Source organism: Mustelus asterias, chromosome 2, assembly GCF_964213995.1.
Source record: "Mustelus asterias chromosome 2, sMusAst1.hap1.1, whole genome shotgun sequence".
In the NCBI taxonomy this organism is placed as follows: domain Eukaryota; kingdom Metazoa; phylum Chordata; class Chondrichthyes; order Carcharhiniformes; family Triakidae; genus Mustelus; species Mustelus asterias.
The window spans coordinates 30,755,222-30,777,871 of NC_135802.1; the positions used below are offsets into that span (position 1 = coordinate 30,755,222).

A 22,650-nucleotide genomic window follows, 5' to 3' on the forward strand; every position below is an offset into this window, starting at 1 on the left:
CATGGCCTACCATCACTTTCTGGCTATGGGAAACAGTCCTGTGCCAAATGGACAGACCAAAGTTGAATGCACCCAATATTGGACTTGAGCCTGGTTGGTAAATTAGTATGATTTTCTCACTCCAATTTCCAGGATTTCTTTGGCAACACATCAACATATTGGACTTGAGCCTGGTTGGTAAATTAGTATGATTTTCTCACTCCAATTTCCAGGATTTCTTTGGCAACACATCAACAACATACCTGATGGCAAATTTCCATCTGTAATATTTGAGCCAATCAGGAGGAAGTGCAGATTGTCTTTGCTCGAGTGAGAAAGCCAAATGGCTTCACCTCAGCAATACCCCACAGCAGGGAAATTGAGATCTGAGACAGGGAAGGAACATATTGTGTACCCAAATGTGTGATATCTCTACGTGACCACACGTTGTAACTCCAATATGCCGTGCTGCTGCAATGAAACCATTAACTCTAAGTTTATAGAAGAGGTTACATACTCAATTACTTCATCTATTATTTTGGCGATGATCTGCTTCACAGTTTTAATATCTTGTTCTGCAATGCCCTGCAGCCCCACACTAAAGCAAGCCTCTCTTGTGCTGCCATCATACCTGGAAAACAAAACACATTTACTACAGGTGACCACAGAAACCACTCAAGGCACTTTATTTGGCAATTACTTTTGAAATTGAACTTTTCCTCCATTCTGCAAGCTGTTTCATATCAAATTATCTTTTGTATTAATTATAATTTTATAAACCTTAGATCACAGCAGATAAGTCGACCTTTGAAGCCTTGAAATTCTTCCAAAAACAGGGTTCGACATATACATTGAGTACAAAATATGAACTGCTGGTGGCGGCATCAGTGGCCACCATTTTGGAAAAATAACACTGGTAATTCAAACTAAAGCATTGGGATATGTTTAATTGAATAAATTAATTATGCAAGGATCCCTTTAACCACAATCAAAACATTTTATAAACCATCAAGTTCATTGTCTTTCGCATTCGAGGCAAGGGGTTCAAATAAATTCAATCACTTTGGGGAAAAGGTAGCATAGTCACAATGTCACGGGACTAGTAATCCAGAGGCCCAGACTCTGGGGACAAGGGTTCAAATCCCACCATGGCAGTTGGTGGAATTTAAATTCAATTAATAAATCTGGGATATAAAGCTAGTCTCAGTAATAGTGACCATGAAACTATCGATTGTCGTGAAAAACCTATCCGGTTCACTAATGAAGGTCCTTTTCCCCTTCATTTAGGGAAGGAATCCTTATCTGGTCCGGCCAACATGCAACTCCAGATCCATAGCAATGACCTAATCAAGGATCCAATAGTCTAAAGATGTGCGGGTCAGGTTGATTGGCCATGCTAAAATTTCCCTTAGTGTCCTGAGATGTGTAGGTTAGAGGGATTAGTGGGTAAATATATGGGGGTAGGGCCTGGGTGGGATTGTGGTCGGTGCAGACTCGATGGGCCAAAGGGCCTCTTTCTGTACTGTAGGGTTTCTATGATTCTATGAAAAAAAAACACCTTTATTAGCTTGCCTTGCCACCTTGTGCATATGTGAACTGCTTTGTTCCTGCACCACCCTTAAAATTGCACAATTTATTTTGTACCATCTTTTCTCATCTCCTCTTTCAAATTACATCATTTCATACTTTCCTGTACCCATTACATATCTGCCCATTTCACTAGTCCGTCATGTCCTTCTGAAGTCTGTTATTGTACTCATTATATATAACATCTCCCTCTGAAAATGGCCGAAGCAAGCCACTTCAATTCGAGGGCATTTGGGGATGGGCAACAAATGCTTGCCAAGTCAATGATGCCCACATCCCATGAAAGAATAAAAATTTTAGATATGCCATTATCTTAAGGAACCCCACTAAATATCAGATGTGGCACTTTTGGTTTCTGAATCACCCATCCACAACAAATCATCTTCCTCTCCATCCAGTGAATTGGATGTTCTGTACATTTTGAATGATATGATAGCTGGTGCATTGATAGCATTTCAGGATGTGTTAACAAAACCATCCTACAATTTGTTAGCAAAACCAGAGGAAAAAAAAATCCAAGCAGGACAGCACGCATATTTCTGCTCTGTGAAACTTTCTTTCTCCATCAACATATTCCATTTGGCATGACCCTGATCTTTGAATGGTCTGTCGAGACATACAAAGGTTAAACTACGGACGTTAGACCCTGTGCTTTAACTGCAATTTGTGCATTATTTCTTCACAGGTGCTACTTGATTTCATCGGTTATATGGGATCTGAATATGTCCCACACAAAGTCACTGTATTCTTTGCCCATTTTACAGATTATCAAGCGCAGCTTCACTCCATCCATTAGCTCCCTCGGCGCCTGATCAGGCTGGCTGGTGAATTAAGCAGTGCCCACTGCCTGTAGCAGCAAGAAACAGTCTAGTCCAGTTTTTCAAGCACTATGGGAGTAAAAAGTCAGCCAAAAAACAGATCTGCAACTCTCCCATTTTCATGCTAGCTGGACACTTTGAACTTTTCTCGTAAAATTCCACTCTGACTCTAAAACCAGAAACAACAAAAAACACATCAAAATTAATCACTTACCCAACAGCGGGAGCAAAGTCGGTGCCAATCCTTGCGTCAATCAAAGCTTTGTAAAAGGGAGAATTGGGTCCCGATACGAGCAGAGATGACAAAAGACTCAGTGTGAATGCTTCAAAGCTATCGGTGATGCTGTAGGAAAACATTTCAGTAAGACATACATTTGGAATAATAAATCATTTCCCCCCAAACATTCCTCAGCCACATGGAAATGGCCTTCTTAACGTATTAGTGCCATAGAACTGACTGAAAACACCACCAACTGAATCAGGTCATGGATTCAAGCTCCATTCCCAAAACTTCAGCATATAGTTCATAGAATTCTACAGCCCAGGAGGCGGCCATTTGGCCCATCGAGTCTGCACCAACCACAATTCCACCCAGGCCCTATCCCCATAACCCCATGTATTTACCCTAGCTAATCCCCCTGATACTAAGCGGCAATTTAGCATGGCCATCCACCTAACCCGCACATCTTTAGACTGTGGGAGGAAACCCACATAGACACGGGGAGAACGTGCGAACTCCACACAGACAGTGACCCAAGCCGGGAATCGAATCCAGGTCCCTGGCGCTGTGAGGCAGCAATGCTAACCACTGTGCCACCCCACATAATCCAGACAGGCACTTCAATATGTATTGATGATGCACTGCACTGATCTCGCATGCGAAAGGGAGCACATAAATCCCTGTCTAATCTCTCAGATGGTCAAAAAAGGTCTCATGAAACTATTCAAAGATGAGCAGGGGAATTCTCTGAGCAATCTTTCTTCATCAACCGTCACAAATACATTTTTTTCCCCATCTCAGTGTTGCTTGTTCAATTATATCGTGGACAAAATATAATTGAACAAGCAACAATGAGATGGGAAAAACCATTTTTGGCTACATTACAGGAAAAGCATCCATGGTGTTGGTTAGAAGCAACGAATAAACAACAGGTGTGAAAGGTGATGACATATTGAAGTTCTTAAATTTGGGAAAATACAAAAATATATCCACAATGCATGAATCTCAGAACAAAAATGCGAAGGAAATGCCTGGGTTAGGTTTGAAACTGGCGGAAAAAACAGTCACATGAAGTACAGACATTGCTCACGCCACATGAATGTGGGAATGGCAAAGGGCCATGCAGTCCCCTTCATAACAAAATTAACAAAAAGGAATTCTGAAAATCTTGGGCTATTGTGATGAGAATCGATATATAAATGACAGCCAGGAAGTTTGGAAGAACTCCAAAGCCATTTGTCCAGATCATACAAGAGTTAAGGGCTACGTTGCAAACATACCCCAATTACTCAATTTAAAATAGGATATGAATAATTCTTTGTCACAGTTTTTGGTGAATTACTGGAAGTTTGACAAATAATTTAAGTTATTTCCAAGAAATTCACTGATCGCAGTTGGCAGAAAGTTGAATGGATTTGAACTTTAAATTGTGACACTCCTTTGAAGAAAGGAGATTGATTAAATCGACGAAACTGCACATCAATCTTAAAGAAAAATAGCTCCAGAATACAAGTCTCCTTTCAATACTTTGAATAATGCTACTGAAACTGCAGAATGTATTTATGGAAATGTTCTAAATGCTCTGCACAATTTAATGTAATTAGAGTACAGACTTCAGTCCCTGTGTCATATGACAAAGGGTAAAAGGGTGATTATGATAATTGGAGTAAGATAATAGCATGTTTAACATAATGTACATTTTTGCACCAATCAAGAAAGAAATAGGAACAGAATTATAAATATGCTTACTCGCCCAATAAGAAGCTCACACTGTATGTGGTTTGTTTGGCAGGGTCAGGAGCCAGTGAATCAGGCCCACACGTAACATGACATTCCCTCTAGGAAAACAAAAATCAAAAAATACACTGCATGTTTCTTTTTAATGTTTAGCACTTTTGGTGAGATTAATATTCTATTTCTACCACGGTATGACCAAATGGAAATTCACATTCCTTCATTATATTACAAGCCAGAAGTTAAAGAGAAAGAACAAGGCAATACTGCAGGATAGTGATAATCCAGAGGGTGACGGGAAAAGACGGAACGTACAAACGTCAGAGTGCAGCAAGCAAGTAGGGAAAATGGAGAAGACGACAGAATACAATCTGAATGCAATCAGCATTCATAAGATAGAACCACAGAATCCCCACAGTGCAGGAGGCCATTCGGCCCATCCAGTCTGCACAGACTCTCCGGAAGATCAAAATGTAGAATCAGTTTGGGTGCACGTAAGAAATACCAAAGAAAAAAGTCACTGGTGACAATAGTTTTTAGACCCTCCCCCAAACAGCAGTTACACAGCAGGACAGAGTATACATCAAGAAATAAGGAAGCTTGTAAGAATGACACTGCAATAATCGTGGCCGTTTTCATATGGTTAGGACAAATCCAAACACGCTCTCTAACAGCACTGTGAATGAGTGTAGCAATTCAAATAGGCTGCTCACAACCACCTTCTCAAGAGCAATTAGGGATGGGCTAGCCACGAAGTCCACATCCCTTGAATGAATTTTTTAAAAATACAAAGCCTGGAGGATGTGTGTATTAACGACAGTTTCTTAGAACAATGTATTCTGCAACCGATCAGAAAGCAGTCTAATATAAACCGAGTAATGTGTAATGAGACAGGGCCTCGCAATAGTAGTGACCTCACAGTAAAGGATCCTCTAGGCAAGAGTGATCGTAACTTCATAGAATTTCACATTCTGTTGGGGATGAGAAACACAGATCTCAGATGTAAAAAATTGCTTAAAGCAGAGTTTTCAAGTTATTAGATCAAAATCAATTGAGGGGATCAAAACGTCTGAATCGATGATTTGATATCCCATTTACATGGGAAAGTGAGCTGTCCCACTAGACAACTTTCATTTTTAGCGCGAGTCAACAATAAACTCTATGCCAAAGGCCTATAAATACTTTAGACTACCAATCTTCTCAGATAGGATTGATGTGCAGAAGACTCAACATTACACATTAAGTTAACAACCAACGCCTGCCATTTTCTCCATAGAAAACTTGTCTAAAACAGATATGCAATTATTTCCTATTGCTTGCCCTCCCAGCAAGGTAAAGAGGCACAGAATGGTAATTCTGGCCATTCTCCTTGATGTGGAGTTGCCGGCGTTGGACTGGGGTAAACACAGTAAGAAGTCACACAACACCTGGTTAAAATCCAACAGGTTTATTTGGTAGCACAAACCACAAGCTTTTGGAGCGTTGCTCCTTCATCAGGTGAGTGGGATTTCAGTTCACAAACAGGGCATATAAAGACACAAACTCAATTTACAAAAATAATGGTTGGAATGCGAGTCTTTACAGGTAATCAAGTCTTAAAGATACAGACAATGTGAGTGGAGAGAGGGTTAAGCACAGGTTAAAGAAATGTGTATTGTCTTCAGCCAGGACAGTTAGTGAGTCACTTTACCTTTACGACTTGATTACCTGTAAAGACTCGCATTCCAACCATTATTTTGTAAATTGAGTTTGTGTCTTTATGTGCCCTGTTTGTGAACTGAAATCCCATTCACCTGATGAAGAAGCAGCGCTCCGAAAGCTAGTGGCTTGTGCTACCAAATAAACCTGTTGGGACTTTAACCTGGTGTTGTGAGACTTCTTACTGCATTCTCCTTGAACCACTGCAAGGCCTTGTGCTGATTCCACAATGACACTAGATGGGAAATTCCAGGTCATTGATGCAGCAATCATAAAGAGAGTGACTGATCAATGTTGCATTTTTTTAAAAAAGCATCTTTTTTGGACACAAAACTGACACTTGTATCAAAAACTGAATAATTAATATTATGTTCAATTAGAATCACAGAATCAGAGTGCAGAAGTAGCCCTTCAACCAATCGAGTCCACATTAGAAACACCTGAATTCTCACCTAATTCCATCTGCCCGCACTTGGCCATAGCCCTGAATGTTAGGACATGCCAGGTACTTCATAGAATCATAGAAACGCTACAGTGCAGAAAAAGGCCATTTGGCCCATCGAGTCTGCACCGACCACAATCCCACCCAGGCCCTACCCCCCATATCCCTACATATTTACCCGCTAATCCCTCTAACCTATGCATCTCAGGACACTAAGGGGCAATTTTAGCATGGCCAATCAACCTAACCCGCACATCTTTGGACGGAAGCAATGCCATCATCGCTACCATCGAGAAAGGAGGTAAAGTGGACCTTGGGAGCCACCGAGGAATCAGATGTGGTCTCACCAGAACCTTGTACAGTTGCAGCAAGACTTCCCTATTCTCATACTGCAACCCCCTTGAAATAAGGGCTAACATTCCATTAGCCTTCCTGATTACCTGCTGTACCTGTGTGCTGGCTTTCTGTGTTTCGTGCACAAGTCCCCCCCGAGTCCCTTTGTGTTGCAGCTTTCTGCAGTTTTTCTCCATTTAAATAACACTCTGTTCTTTTGTTCTCCCTTCCAAAATGAACAGTTTCACATTTTTCACATTATACTCCATTTGCCAACTTGTTGCCCATTTACTTACCCGATCAATATCTCTGTAAACTGTTTGTATCTCTCTCACAACTTGCCTTTCCACTTATTTTTATCATCTGTAAATTTGTCTACAGTGCATTCATTTCCTTCCTCCAACTTATTAATATATATTGTAAACAGTTGCAGTCCCAACACTGATCCCTGTGGTTACAGGTCACCAACCTGAAAAAGAACCCATTATTCCCACTTGCTGTTTCCAGCCCATTAGCCAATTCTCTCTCCGTGCCAATTCACTACATCCAACACCATGGGCTCTTATCTCATGACTTAACCTTTTGTGAGGTATCTTGTCTAGGAAGTTCAAATACAACACATCTACTGGTTCCTCTCTATTCATTCTGGTTGAGGCTTCCTCAAAAAAACTCTAATAAAAGGTACTTTTTAAAGGATGTGAAGCAACCCACCTCTACCACCCTCCCAGTCAGCGCATTCCAGACCATCACCACCCTCCGGGGAAAAAAGAATTTCCTCACATCCCCCCTAAACCTTCTGCTCCTCACCTTGAATCTATGTCCCCTTGTGACTGAACTTTCAACTAAGGGGAACAGCTGCTCCTTATCCACTCCGTCCATGTCCTTCATAATCTTGTACACCTCAACTGGTCACCCCCTCAGTCTTCTCTGCTCCAACAAAAGCACCCCAAGACTATCCAACTTCTCTTCATAACTTAAATGTCCCATCCCAGGCAGCATCCTCGTGAATCTTGTATGTTACTTGCATTTATATAGGACCTTTCACATCCTCAGTAAATCACCACAGCCAATGAATTACTTGGAAATTTAACCAGCTTTGCTGCAAAGCAAATGCAAACATTAACCCAGAAACAGTAGGACCATGTCTTTACTTACCGGTTCACTCCAGCGTGGCTGTATGGGAACCGAGGTGCCAGGTTCGATGTTGTGGAATTTGCAAAGTGCCTCTTCCTGGATTTGTTGAAGGTGTTGCTCCAGTGGCAGATCACCATAAGTGAAGAATCTGGAAAGGATAGATTTGCAAGAATGAAACTATTCAATCAGTGCATTGGCAGAGTCCAGATTTTAATTGAACAAAACTTTTGACATTGGCGCCCACAATAGTTCAGCGACTACAGCCAAACCGACCAGGAAGATTACAAAGACAATCTGAAATTCATGCTAAGAAAACCAACCTCAGCCAGAGAGCAGGTAAGGGTAACATATACCACTACCACCAGTGTCTCAATTAGGGAGTGGGACGAGGGAGGAGAAATCTGAATGTAAATATGGATATCAGTGATTCAGGATTTGGTTTAGCTATGATGCCCCAGTCAAACAGCCTTGGTAGTTTTGTTTGAACTTTGACACAAAGTATTTCCACTAATGAGCAAGGTACAAGATTATAATCAGTATTGACGTAGCCAAGAGACAATGCCTTCGGGGGAGGAAAAGGTAAAGAATTAAGGTTAAGCCATTTAAAGATGTTAACTACTTTCCTACGTATTGCCGGAGAAGTGTTGTGCATAATAGTGAAAACCATGCCAAGAATGTTCACACATGTTCTTTAGATATTACAGGGCACTAGATATTGGAATATGAGCAGTAACCTCAGCAAAGCATTCGCAAGTATGTCAAATAAAAAAAGGACTGATCAATGCCTTTGATAGATTTTCTGGGGAACCTCACGTGCTGATTTATACCATGCACACTTAAAAACTTGACAGTACTGATTTAACTAGTCAATAATCAGCAATTCAGTAAAACTTGCTATTCAGATATAGCCCTTAATGTCTTTCCATTTTATTCTTATGGCATTTTTTCAGTTGCATTTGTAACCACCAATAATTTTGATACATACTATAGTCAGCATAGGTTCTTCATAATGGGTCTACGGCAAGTAAAATTCTGTACTTTAAAAATATTATTTACAAAAGAGATTTTTATTCATGCAGGGAAAGTGCTGTCAATTGTTTAACAATGAGAGAGAACACGTTACAGTTGTGTGAGCAATTGTTTATTTGAACTGAAATGGTGCAAACAAAATCAGGCAAAGCCATTGGGTTAAATTTGCCTAACTTGTATGATTGAATAATTCAAATTTCTTTCCAACAAAAAAAACCATGAATTAGATTGTGTTCACATTAGCATACTCCTTATCTCTGCTCCCAAGAGTTACAACTGCTTTTTACATGGCAACTTAATTAGAAATGAATTGAAAGCCCCAATTCAGGATCCAGAAACCATAAAAATGCCCTTTAGTTGGCTAGAAGCACTGAAAGTTAATGTAGAATGGATGATCGACAATGACAAATTCTCACAAAAATACAAGGTTCAAATTTAAATAAGATCCAGCCAGCAAAGTAAAATGTCTGTGAATAATTTTACGTTCAAGTCAGGCAGGTGTGGAGGTAGTCAGATTTAAAAGTTTCCCTGCTGCATTCATCTCCTCCTCTGAAAGGTGGTAAAGCTGTTGTTTACAAGTAATTTTGGAACTCCCCTAAAGTGAAGGATTCACATCACTCAATCCAGTGGCAGAACTGTACCTGGCATTGCTAGGGTGATAGTGTGTAGCATGAAAGCGTTTCAATTCTTCCCAAGTAAGCTTGGGTATATGTAGTGGGTCACCGCCAGATATTACAGAGTAGGTATGGTCCGGAAGAAGCTTGTTCTGTAGATGCTGAGCATAGAGGTTCTCATTGTTTGCCTGAAATGAAACACAATTACTTCTGACTAAATGCAAAACAGAAGCTGTTTTTCTGCAAATTCTCACAGATTTGAAAGAAACATACAAGATAGGGGTAGGCCATTCAGCTGTCAAGCTTGCTCCACCATTCAACATGATCATGGCTGATCCTCCTCTATCACCCACCATACTACCGCACGCTCCCCATACCCCTTGACACCATTGGAGTCTAGAAATCTATTTCCTTCTCAAATATATTCAATGCCTTGGCCTCCACAACCTTCTGTGGCACAGAATTCTACACATTCACCACCGAGTGAAGAAGTTTCCCCTCATCTCAATCCTAAATGGCCTACCCTGTATCCCGAGACTCTGAACCATTGTTCTAGACCCTCCAGCCAGAGGAAACAACATCCCTGCATTTAGTCTGTCCGGCATTGTCAAGAGTTTTATACGTTTCAATTAGATCCCCTCTCATTATTCTAAATTCCAGTGAACATAGGTCCGGTCAACCTTATCTCATGGCAATCCTGCCTTCCCAGAAACAGTCTGCTGAACTTTTGCTGCACTCCCTCAACGGCAAGTACATCCTTTCTTAGATAAGATCATCAAAACTGCACACAATACTTCAAGTGTACTCTCACTTAAGGCCCTGTACAGCTGCAGTAAGATATCCTTGCTCCTGTACTCAGGTCCTCTTGCAATGAAGGCAAACAAACAATTGGCCTTCCTAACTGCTTGCTATACCTGCATGCTTGCTTTTAGTGAGTGGTGTACTAGGACATCCAAGTCTCTTTGCATGTCAACATTTCCCAATCATCATTTAAATAATACTCTGCCATTCTGCTTCTACATCTAAAGTGGATGACTTCACATTTATTCTCCATGTTATGCTGCTTCTGCCATGCATTTGTCCACTCACTCAACTTGTCTAAATCACCTTGAAGCCTCTGCATATCCTCCTCACCACTCACACTCCAAATGGTGTCAGCAAACTTGAAAATATTACTTTTGGTTCCCTCATCTAAATCTACAATGTATATTGTGAATAGCTGGGGCCAAGTACTGATCCCTGCAGGACCCTATTACTACCTGAACTTCCAAAAAAGACAGATTTATTCCTACTCTGTTTCCTGTCTGCTAACCAATTCTCAACCCATGCCAATATATTACCCCCAATCCCATGCACACTAACCTCTTACGTGGGGCCTTAGAGAAAGCTTTCTGAAAATCCAAATACACCACATCCACTGGTTCTCCCTTATCTAAACTACCAATGTCATCAAAAAACTCCATTGGTTTGTCAAACATGATTTTCCTTTCAAAAATCTATTGTCTAATCCCATTGATATTTTCTAGGTGCCCTGTTATCGCATCCTTTATAATATACTGAAATATTTTCTCTAATACTGATGTTAGGCTAACCGATCTGCAATTCCATGTTTTCTCTCTCCCTCCTTTTCTAAACAGCAGGGTTACACTTGCGATCCTCCAATCTTCTGGGACTATTCCGGAATCTTAAGAATTTTGGAAGATGACAACCAAAGCTTCCACTATCCCCATGGTCACCTCCTTTAGTACCCTGGAATGTCGTTTACCAGGCCCTGGGGATTTATCAGCTTTCAGATCCGTTCATTTACCCAGCATTTTTTTTAGCAATACCAATTTCATAGAATCATAGAAACCCTACAGTGCAGAAGGAAGCCATTCGCCCCATCGAACCTGCGCCGACAACAATCCCACCCAGGCCCTATCCCTGTAACCCCATGTATTTACCCTAGCTAGTCCCTCTGACACTAAGGGGCAATTTATCATGGCCAATCCACCTAACCTGCACATCTCTGGAGCGTGGGAGGAAACCGGAGCACCCGGAGGAAATCCACGCAGACACGGGGAGAACGTGCAAACTCCACATAGACAGTGACCCGAGGCCGGAATTGAACCCAGGTCCCTGGCGCTGTGAGACAGCAGTGCCAACCACTGTGTCACCGTGCCGCCCTGAGTTGGGTATCCCTAATACCAGAGTTTGGTGTCACAAATTGGGTGCACCCACATGATGTGATGGTGTGCTTCAGCACAGTTTAAAGTTTTTCTTTTAAAACACAAGAATTTCACCAACAGGTTTAAGCTGGAGACCGAAAGGCTGCAGTCTACAGTTATTTTGAAATGGCCAAGAGAGGTTTGCAGCCTTGTTTGCTGGTGTCAGATTGTCAAAACAGATAGAGGTCTTACAGGAGAAGCTAGGTGGATATTATACCACAGCATAAGGCGCACATCTGTCAACTGAGTGGGACCAGCAGCAGTTTACAAACAAAACAAATTGAATTGCATTCAATTCCTATTATTTTGTACTGAAAAATGCATTCAACCAAAATATGTTTAATAACAGTTGGAACTATTGTATAAATTTTCACTTAAAGGCTACCTACCTGTGCTTATCTAAAAAAAAACTATCTGTTTAAGCCGCATTTTCCTATCTGACTTTCTATAAATGATTGGCTAACTAGGCCTAAAATGAGTGGTTTCCATAATAAAACATCTATTAACAAAATCAAGTAGCTCAAATAAACTCCAACTTAATTCCACAAGATACCCTTGCAAATATTTTGAGACTGTATTGCAAAGCTTTAATTTGACAATGCTTGCAACAGTGCCATGTTTCAACAAAATTACATCTTGCATTACAATACCATAAATATACAAGAATGTGTTCATGTCAAATTAAATCTTTTGCAAAAACACTTACAAATACACCCTTCATTTCATTGAACACGACTCCTTTGAAGACAAGTGGCGAACCTGGGTCATCAGGGATTTCATGTTCCAGCCTCCACCCTTCTTGCCTGTTAGAGAAGATAAGGTGAAATTCAAGTCGCATTACAAGATATTGTCTTATGCATTTTGTAGATACATGTTAAAGATTCAGCTTACCAGAAGTCCAATTCCCTTAGGCATGGAAAAAAGACAGCATCCAGGTAAACAGAGAGAAGATTTTGAAAATCCTTCGAATTTTGGGTGGAAAATGGATACATTGTGTAGTCACTAGCTATAAAGATGAAAAAAAAACCCAAGACAACTATTAGTTTGCCTTGCTGCTGTTGAGTTATCCACATGGTATTCACAATTAACCTCAAAAAGCTGCCCTGCTTTTTAGGCAAGATCAGTAACTTAATATACTATTAATCACAGCATAGGTGTTATGTACCACCTGAAATTATTTTACAGAAATTCAGGAGCATTCAGTGGTTATGGGAGTTTGATTACTCAAGAATACCAATCGGTAGATTGTCAATGTAAGTAAATGTAAGGTGGTACATTTTGGTTAAAAAGAAGAACTTTGAATGGAAGGGATGAGGTTGAAGTAATACTTAACTGGATGAGGCAATAACAACGAGTGAAAGGAAGACTGGGTTTCATTTTGGGTATAAAAGTAATGGGAAGTCTGTATAAAATCCTCACATGACCATAGTTGGACTACTTTACGTGGTGTTGGACTCCACACTATATAAAGCTGCATTTTTCGGCAAGTCAGAATTTAATCAAATGGAAGAACAGGCTCAAGGGGCTGAATGGTCTATGCCTGTCCCCATGAAGGACAGTGAATTAATACAGAAGCCCAATGGAGAGTCACTATGATGCTCCCTGATACTAGGGATTACAAATATGAAGAAAGACTTGAAGAATTATGACTGCTTTCATTAGAAGAAAGGAGATTACTGGTGGTTTCAGAGGTATTTAAAATTAAGGAACAGATCGTTCTCAACTGTTGAAGAAACTTAATATTTTTTTTTAAAAATGAAGGGGGCTGAGGTTGTGGACTGTACGATGCAATCCCAGTAAATAATTAAAACAGATCCATTGACATTTGACAATACGGTAGACAGATAGTTGAAGGATAAGTATATGAGGGATATGAGAAAGGAGTCAGTATAAAGGATTAGAAACAATGCTTTTGCACAGGATAAATACTAGCATGGACAGATTAGGCTGAGGAGCGTAATAATGCAGAATTTTAATACTTCCTTTCAAAAATATATAGAGACTACAGTCCAACTGAACATAAAATCACAAACGTTATTCAGTCAAATCGGTTCACTGGATTAATTGTAAAACAAGCCAACAAACTCACCCCTCCACCCCCCCCCCTCCCCCAACTACATGCCCACACAATGTGGCAGTCCTGACCTGTGAAGGCATTCATGAAGGTAGCAAGTGATCGGGTCAACATTTTGAAGAAGGGGTCTCTACATTGGTACTTCTCAGAGCCACAGAGTACCACATGCTCCAGAATATGAGGAACACCAGTACTGTTGCGTGGGGTAGTACGAAACTGAACACTGAAAATACAAATATGTCAATATTAGTTAAGTATGTGACTACACCACAAAAAAGTAGGATACCATATAATCTCATGAAAAGTCTAATTTGAATCGTTTTTACTCATTTGCAAATGATGTAAACCACAAAAACCCTACAATGCAGAAGGAGGCCATTCGGCCCATCAAGCCTGCACCGACAACAATCCCACCCAGGCCCTATCCCCATCACCCCACATATTTATCCCGCTAATCCCTCTAACCTACACATCCCGGGACAATAAGGGGCAATGTAGTGGAGACATGAAGAGAAAGGGCTTTTTTTTTAACGCAATGAGTGGTTAGGATCTGGAATTCACTGCCTGAGAGTGCGGTGGGGGGTTGTCACAGTAACTTCACTGCAGTGATAACGTAAGCCTACTTGCGACACTAATGAATAAACTTTAAAACTTTTAAACTGGAGGCAGGTACAATCGAGGCATTCAAGAGGAAATTGTATTATTATCTGAATGAAGAATGTACAAGGTTACAGAGGGCAGGTGAGGGGAAATGCTCATTCAGGCAGCCAGTGCTGATACGATGCGCTGAATGGTTTTCTGTGCTGCAACAATGATGTAATTTACCATCACTCTCAGTTTGGATTACATCAACTTCAATTTTCACAGATTAACAAAAACCAAACTGCGAATCTTCCATATTGAATCATAGAAGGTTATAGCATAGGAGACCATTCAGTCCACTGTCCATGCTGGTTACTTGCAAGATCCATACCTTTTCCCCTTAACCTTGCAATTTATTTCTCATGAGAATATCCAATAATCTTTTAAAAGCTACAATTGACCCTGCCTCCACCACATACTCAGGCAATATATTCCAGATCATATACTGTGTAAACAAAGTTTCCTTATGACACAGTTATTTCTTCTGTCAATCACCTTAAATTGGTATCCCCTGGTTCTTGATCCTTCAGCCAAGGGGAATTATCTCTCCCTCTCTAGGCCCCTCATGATTCTGAACACCTCTATCAAATCTCATCTTTGGCATCTCCTCTCTGGAAGAACAGACTAAGCTATTTACGTATCTGATGTTCCCCATCCCCTGAACCATTCTGGTGAATCTTCCATGTATCCTCTCTAATGACTTCACATCCTTCCTCAATAGCGGTACCCAGAAATGGACCAAACACTAGGCTGAGCCAGTGTTTTATTCAGGTTTATCATAACTTCCACGTTTTTATCCCTTATGCCCTTCCTTGTAAATCCCAGGATCCCGTATGCTTTATTAACTGCTTTCTGCCACCTTCAGTGCTTTGGGCCCATCTATCCTCAGGTTCCTTTGCTCCTGCACCCACTTTTAGAATTTAATCTTTGGCTTTATATTGCCTCTCTTCATTCTTCCCACTAAAATTTAAGGTTAGGTGTATTGACCCAAACAGGTGCCGGAGTGTGGCGACTAGAGGAACTTCACAGTAACTTAATTGCAGTGTTAATGTAAGCCTTACTTGTGACTAATAAATAAAATTAGTCACTTCGCACTTATTTGTGAATCAAATATCACCTGCCTCTTGTCCACCCATCAACAAGCTTGTCACTGATTATCACTATCCTCCTCACACTTCACAATAGAACATAAAACAGTATAGCACAGAACAGGCCCTTCGGCCCACGATGTTGTGCCGAGCTTTATCTGAAACCAAGATCAAGCTATCCCACTCCCTATCATCCTGGTGTGCTCCATGTGCCTATCCAATAACCGCTTAAATGTTCCTCAAGTGTCTGACTCCACTATCACTGCAGGCAGTCCATTCCACACCCCAACCACTCTCTGCGTAAAGAAACTACCTCTGATATCCTTCCTGTATCTCCCACCACGAACCCTATAGTTATGCCCCCTTGTAATAGCTCCATCCACCCGAGGAAATAGTCTTTGAACGTTCACTCTATCTATCCCCTTCATCATTTTATAAACCTCTATTAAGTCTCCCCTCAGCCTCCTCCGCTCCAGAGAGAACAGCCCCAGCTCCCGCAACCTTTCCTCATAAGACCGACACTCCAAACCAGGCAGCATCCTGGTAAATCTCCTCTGCACTCTTTCCAGCGCTTCCACATCCTTCTTATAGTGAGGTGACCAGAACTGCACACAATATTCCACATGTGGTCTCACCAAGGTCCTGTACAGTTGCAGCATAACCCCACGGCTCTTAAACTCCAACCCCCTGTTAATAAAAGCTAACACACTATAGGCCTTCTTCACAGCTCTATCCACTTGAGTGGCAACCTTTAGAGATCTGTGGATATGGACCCCAAGATCTCTCTGTTCCTCCACAGTCTTCAGAACCCTACCTTTGACCCTGTAATCCACATTTAAATTTGTCCTACCAAAATGAATCACCTCACATTTATCAGGGTTAAACTCCATTTGCCATTTTTCAGCCCAGCTTTGCATCCTATCTATGTCTCTTTGCAGCCTACAACAGCCCTCCACCTCATCCACTACTCCACCAATCTTGGTGTCATCAGCAAATTTACTGATCCACCCTTCAGCCCCCTCCTCTAAGTCATTAATAAAAATCACAAAGAGCAGAGGACCAAGCACTGATCCCTGCGGCACTCCTCTAGCAACCTGCCTCCAATCCGAAAATTTTCCATCGAGCACCACCCTCTGTCTTCGATCAGACAGCCAGTTACCTATCCAATCGGCCAACTTTCCCTCTATCCCACACCTCCTTACTTTCATCATAAGCCGACCATGGGGGACCTTATCAAACGCCTTACGAAAATCCATGTATATGACATCAATTGCCCTACCTTCATCAACACACTTAGTTACCTCCTCAAAAAATTCAATCAAATTTGTGAGGCACGACTTGCCCTTCACGAATCCGTGCTGACTATCCCGGATTAATCCGCATCTTTCTAAATGGTCGTAAATCCCATCCCTAAGGACCTTTTCCATCAATTTACCAACCACCGAAGTAAGACTAACCGGTCTATAATTACCAGGGTCATTTCTATTCCCTTTCTTAAACAGAGGAACAACATTCGCCACTCTCCAGTCCTCTGGCACCATCCCCGTGGACAGTGAGGACCCAAAGATCAAAGCCAAAGGCTTTCAACCTTTGTGTCATCCAGATTTTTAAATTTGCCCTGTGACCAAGTCTAGGTAATTAAATTATATCAGGAAAAACAAGGGTGTTAACACTATCCGCTGAGGAACATATTGCATACCTTCCTCCAGTCTATGGAATAACTGCTCACCACTTCCTTCTGCTTATTGTCATTCAACCAATTTTGCATCCATGCTACTACTGTTCCTTTTGTTTCATCAGCACACATCTTTTAAATACTACTTGTAGCAAAATCAATTATTAAAATTTTAACCATGTAGGGTTCTGTGGAGAATATCTGCATTCTTTTGACATTTTACTTTTCAAACACTGGACTGTCCAGAAAGAGGAACTGCTGGAAATACTCAGTAGGTCCAGCAGCATCTGTGGAGAGGGAGACAGCATTAATGTTTCAGGTGTGCGCCCTTTCACCAGCTCATTATGTCCTGTTTCTCGCTTCACAGATGCTGCCAGATCGAATATGCTCAACATTTTTTATTTTATTTCATATTCCCAGCATAGGGAATATATTACATTTATACTGAATTGTCTAGTTTGATTTAAAAAAAACAAGTGCATGAGGTTTATTAATAAAGAGTATATAATCAAGCATACTAAATGAGCCATTACAATGAATGATAAATAAATACCTGAACAGATTGTTTGGATCATCCCTTGCTATATGCAAGTACTGAGCTCCTGTATTATCATGGTTAAGTTTAATAGCTGTCAGGAAGAGATCAGGAACAGCAGTCACCTGAGGGAAGGAAAGATTATGATAAAAATGCAGTAATTCCTTTACGATAAGTTTCAGACATAGCACCCAAAAGTGCCCAGCCCTTCAGAATTTTCTGTTTTAATGAGATTTCCTCTCATCCTTCTAAACTCCAAAGAATATGGACACAATTTACTTAGCCTCCATCACAGTACAACCCCCCGCCCCTCTCAAAACACATCCCAAGGACCTAACTAGTGAACTTTTCTTGTACCAAGTATATCCTTCCTTAACTGTGGAGACCAAAGTTAGACAGTTTTCTAGATGTGGTCTCACCAAAGCCCTGTACAATTATAGCAAGACTCCTTTATTCTTGTACTCCAATCCCCTTACAATAGAGGCCAACATGCCATACACTTTCCTTATTGTTTGTTCTGCCTTCACGATAACTTTTTCTGTTTCTTGTACTAGTACATTCAAGTCCCTCTGAACATCAACATTTGCAAGTTTCATGTCTTTTAGAAAGATATTCTGCTTTTCTATTCTTATAACCAATGAGTAACCTCACACTTCCCCACATTATAATCTATCTGCCACCTTGATGCCCACTCTTTAACCTGTTATTCTTTTAAAATTTGGCATGCTTGCATTTGCCCTGAAGACAGCAAGATGAAAAGCTCTGAAAACATGTATTTTATCAACAATACGACTTGTATTTTATACAGTGCCTGTCGTGACCTCGGGAAATCCTACAGTGCTTTAACTGTCAAAGATTGCATGACTTTTTTTTTTTAAAAGAAAAGTACGGAGTTATCCTAATCTCCAGCCCATCATTTATCCCTCAAATACCATCACCAAAACTGATTTAACCAGTCATTCATTGCTAGACTTTGTTCTGCACAAACTGGCTGCTCAGCTTGTGTCTACAAAGGCAATAGTGATTACACTTTTAAGGTACAGTGGCTGTGAAGTGCTTTGAATTGTCTCAAAGACATGAAAATCATTATATTAATACATGACTGTTGCTTTCAAGTAGCACAGTGCCTAACATTCTAAATAATGTTTTTTTTTACATGCAGCCAACTGCACAGAAACTAACTGGTCTAGTCTCAAAATAGTTCTGCATTTGGTACAACTCCATTGTTAAGAGTGAATAACTACCTGGTTTACAGTGAAGCCATGAATTTTCTTCCCAATTGTGTACTGTCTGGCTCTCTCTCTCACAGAACTGCTGTTCCATCGGCAAGTACAGTGGCTCACAGGTCTGTCAAAAGGGATATTGGAATAACAACAAAAGTTATCTCAATACATAAAAGCACTACTTAAGTGTAAATTGGGAATATTTAATGGAGTTGATCACAAAAGTTTCAAAAGGAATAAGTGATAGCAGGCATATTTTTAAATTAAAACCAGAGGTTGGAACAATCCTATAGAAAAGAGAAGTTAGGAAATGTTTCTATCCAGTCTTAAACCAGGGATCTTTCACATGTGAGGTGAATGTGATAAGCACTACACTACAGAAACATCGGACATGCAGAAAACAGAGGTAAATCCCATAATCATAAGCTGGACCCACCCCACTGGCACCAATTCTCATATGTCAGCATCTGCAAGTAACTAGCTTTTATTTTATTGACACTAATTCTCACACCTGAAGTGAAAGCATGTTTAGGGTGGGCATCAGCCAAGGACATAGAAGGGGTGGGATTTTCCAGCTGCACTCGCTCTGAAACCAGAAAATCCCACCCGAGGTCAATGGATCTTTGCACGGTCCATGTCCCACCTGCTACGATTCCCATGGCAGGCGGGACAGGAAAATTCCTCCCAAGAACTCATTCTGGAGAAGCACCAACATACTGAGTGCAAAACCACCTCCAGGTTCCAGTCAGACAGTGGAGAGAGAATAGAATCAACTTTTCAAGTCAAAAGGTCATCCTGACTCAAAACATTGCATCTATTCTCTCCACAGATGCTGTCAGACCGGCTGAGATTTTCCAGTGTTTTCTGTTTTTGTTTCAGATTACAGCATCCACAATATTTTGCCTTTATCCAGCCAGACAGTACAGGGCTCTGAGATCTCTGGTGTATCTCAACAGACACACACACTGCTTGTGTGAGCCCAAACGGTCCAGCTTACATAGAACATTACAGTGCAGTACAGGCCCTTCGACCCTCGATGTTGCACCAACCTGTGAAACCAATCTAAAGCCCCTCTAATCTACACTATTCCAATATCATCCATATGTTTATCCAATGACCATTTAAATGCCCTTAATCCCATTGTAAAACCATGGCACCCCTCCCCTCTCCTGGTTAAGCTGTCCTCCTGGGATCAGGACAGACAGAGAGTGGCCAAGCCAAGCTGTAGCGCTGAGGGCCGCCCTGTAGTGGAAGCCCACAGCTGGCCCATGATGTGTGGAGCAGATGAGGGCCAGGCTGCACCCACTGACTGAGCTCAGGCTGTATACCTCGAGCCTGGGCAGTCACCCCTCTGAATGCAGCGGGGAGTGGGGGGGCGGTAAATCAGTCCCAGTGTCAGCCTGACGGAGCAGCAGCCTCACCTCCAGCGCTGAAGCAGAGCCCGCAAACCCGCTGCCCTCTGCATGCTCCCCCCGCCACCCCAGGCACCGGCTCGCAACCTGCACACCCGCTAACACCGCCAGCCCTCATTGGCCAGGGCCTCCCCATACAACAGCGGCGGGGATTGGCGGAACGCCGGAGCGAATGTGGTGACGTCATCAGTGGAGGGGCGTGGCCTATTGAGAACAAGAGGTGCTGGAGCACGCATGCGCAGAGGGAGGCTGAGCTGAGGACAGGAGCACGTGGAGCTGGAATCCAGACGGAAAATGCTGCAAAATCTCAGCAGCTCTGACAGTGTCTGTGGAGAGAGAGAATAGAGCGCTGCAGAAGGGTCACTCAGACTCGAAACGTTGCCTCTATTCCCTCTCCATAGATGCTGTCAGACCCACTGAGAGTTTCCAGCATTTTCTGTTGTTGTTGCAGGTGCTTATACCTTTGGCTGCCCAAGCTGCAGGTCTTTATGCCCTTGGGTATCCAAGCTGCAGGTCCTAATGCCCTTGGTTACCCAAGCTGCAGGTCCTAATGCCCTTGGTTACCCAAGCTGCAGGTCCTAATGCCCTTGGTTACCCAAGCTGCAGGTCCTAATGCCCTTGGTTACCCAAGCTGCAGGTCCTAATGCCCTTGGTTACCCAAGCTGCAGGTCCTAATGCCCTTGGTTACCCAAGCTGCAGGTCCTAATGCCCTTGGTTACCCAAGCTGCAGGTCCTAATGCCCTTGGTTACCCAAGCTGCAGGTCCTAATGCCCTTGGTTACCCAAGCTGCAGGGCCTTATGCCTTTGGCTACCCAAGCTGCAGATCCTTATGGCTTTGATTGCCGAAGCTCCAGATCATTATGGCTTTGATTGCCGAAGCTCCAGATCATTATGGCTTTGACTGCCCAAGGTGTAGGTCTTTATGCCTTTGTCTACATCATTATGGACTCTCCTTAATGACTTAAAACTGAGAGGGAGGTGATTGCTTTGGGGTATTATCACTAGACTATTAATCCAGAAACTCAGCTCATGTTTTGGAGGACCTGGATTCAAATCCCGCCACGGCAGATGGTGGAATTTGAATTCAACAAAATATATCTGGAACTGGGAATCTACTGATGACCATGAATTGTTGGAAAAACCCATCTAGTTCACTAAGGTCCTTCAGAGAAGGAAATCTGCTGTCTTTACCTGGTCTGGCCTACATGTGACTCCAGGCACACAGCAATGGGGTTGACTCTTAAATGCCCTTTGAAATGGAGGACAGTTAGGCGTGGGCAATAAATGTTTGTCCAGCTAACGATGCCCTCATCCTGTAATTTAAAAAAAAATTCTTTTTTAAGCCAGAGTTTGACTTTCATACAGTCATTCTCATGAAACGGCCAGTGAATTTCCATTTACTGGAATGGAGTGGGGTCAGGGAATGGGCGAAGTAATTCCTGGTGGACAAATCTGCAAATAAAGTTTGAAAGCAAGCATCACATCCTAGCTATTGTAGAATATGATAACGGAACCAGCTAGGTCTGCAGTATTCCAGGGCAGTGCCAATGCTTGACCTGTCAGCCTGTTTCATTAATGTACCCAATCACGAGGGAACTGAATTATCATGGTTTGGCTTGCCAATGTTATTTGCTCCTGGCCAGTGCAGTTTTATTGGTCAAACTCCAGCAATATTATGTAGTTTGGGATCCCTGAAAGTCAGTCTAGGGCATTAAGTAAATTGGGGTTATCCCTATCATTATATAAAAAGTTGGTTAGGCCACATTTGGAATACTGTGCCAATTCTGGTCACCACACTACCAGAAGGACGTGGAGGCTTTGGAGAGAATACAGAAAAAGTTTACCAGGATGTTGCTTGATATGGAGGTTATTATTATGAGGAGAGATTGAATAAACTGGGATTGTTCTCCCTGGAAAGACGGAGACTGAGGGGTGATAGAAGTTCATAAAATTATGAGGGGTATACTTAGGGTGAACAGTTGGAAGCTTTTTCCCAGGGCAGAAATGACAATTACACAGGGCCACAAGTTCAAGGTAAGGGAGGAAAGGTTCAGTGGAGATGTGCGGGGGAAGTTTTTTACACAGAAAGTGGTGGGAGCCTGGAATGCACTGCCAAGTGAGGTGGTTGAGGCAGACATGTTAGCGACATTTAAAATTTATCTGGATAGACATTTGAACAGACAGAGAATGGAGGGATACAGGCAGT

At 41.8% G+C, this 22,650-nt stretch overlaps 1 protein-coding gene across 3 annotated transcripts in view; it reads right to left on the minus strand.

Moving 5' to 3' along the window:
* pitrm1 (pitrilysin metallopeptidase 1) overlaps nucleotides 1–20,553 on the minus strand; it is a 50,112-nt gene extending 29,559 nt beyond the window's left edge. For all 3 annotated transcript variants that reach the window (XR_013499925.1, XM_078232917.1, XM_078232905.1), the window contains exons 1-11: nucleotides 20,454–20,553; nucleotides 19,054–19,156; nucleotides 17,828–17,934; nucleotides 13,941–14,092; nucleotides 12,687–12,801; nucleotides 12,502–12,598; nucleotides 9,616–9,776; nucleotides 7,967–8,093; nucleotides 4,354–4,442; nucleotides 2,599–2,727; nucleotides 497–610 (exon numbers count right to left, since the gene is read on the minus strand). Coding sequence is in view for 2 of the 3 variants with exons in the window: in XM_078232917.1 (XP_078089043.1) it covers nucleotides 497–610; nucleotides 2,599–2,727; nucleotides 4,354–4,442; nucleotides 7,967–8,093; nucleotides 9,616–9,776; nucleotides 12,502–12,598; nucleotides 12,687–12,801; nucleotides 13,941–14,092; nucleotides 17,828–17,934; nucleotides 19,054–19,156; nucleotides 20,454–20,497 (1,238 nt within the window). In the remaining variant the exon portion in view is untranslated. The remainder of the gene's footprint in view (nucleotides 1–496; nucleotides 611–2,598; nucleotides 2,728–4,353; nucleotides 4,443–7,966; nucleotides 8,094–9,615; nucleotides 9,777–12,501; nucleotides 12,599–12,686; nucleotides 12,802–13,940; nucleotides 14,093–17,827; nucleotides 17,935–19,053; nucleotides 19,157–20,453) is intronic.
* Between the last annotated feature and the right edge of the window lie 2,097 nt (nucleotides 20,554–22,650).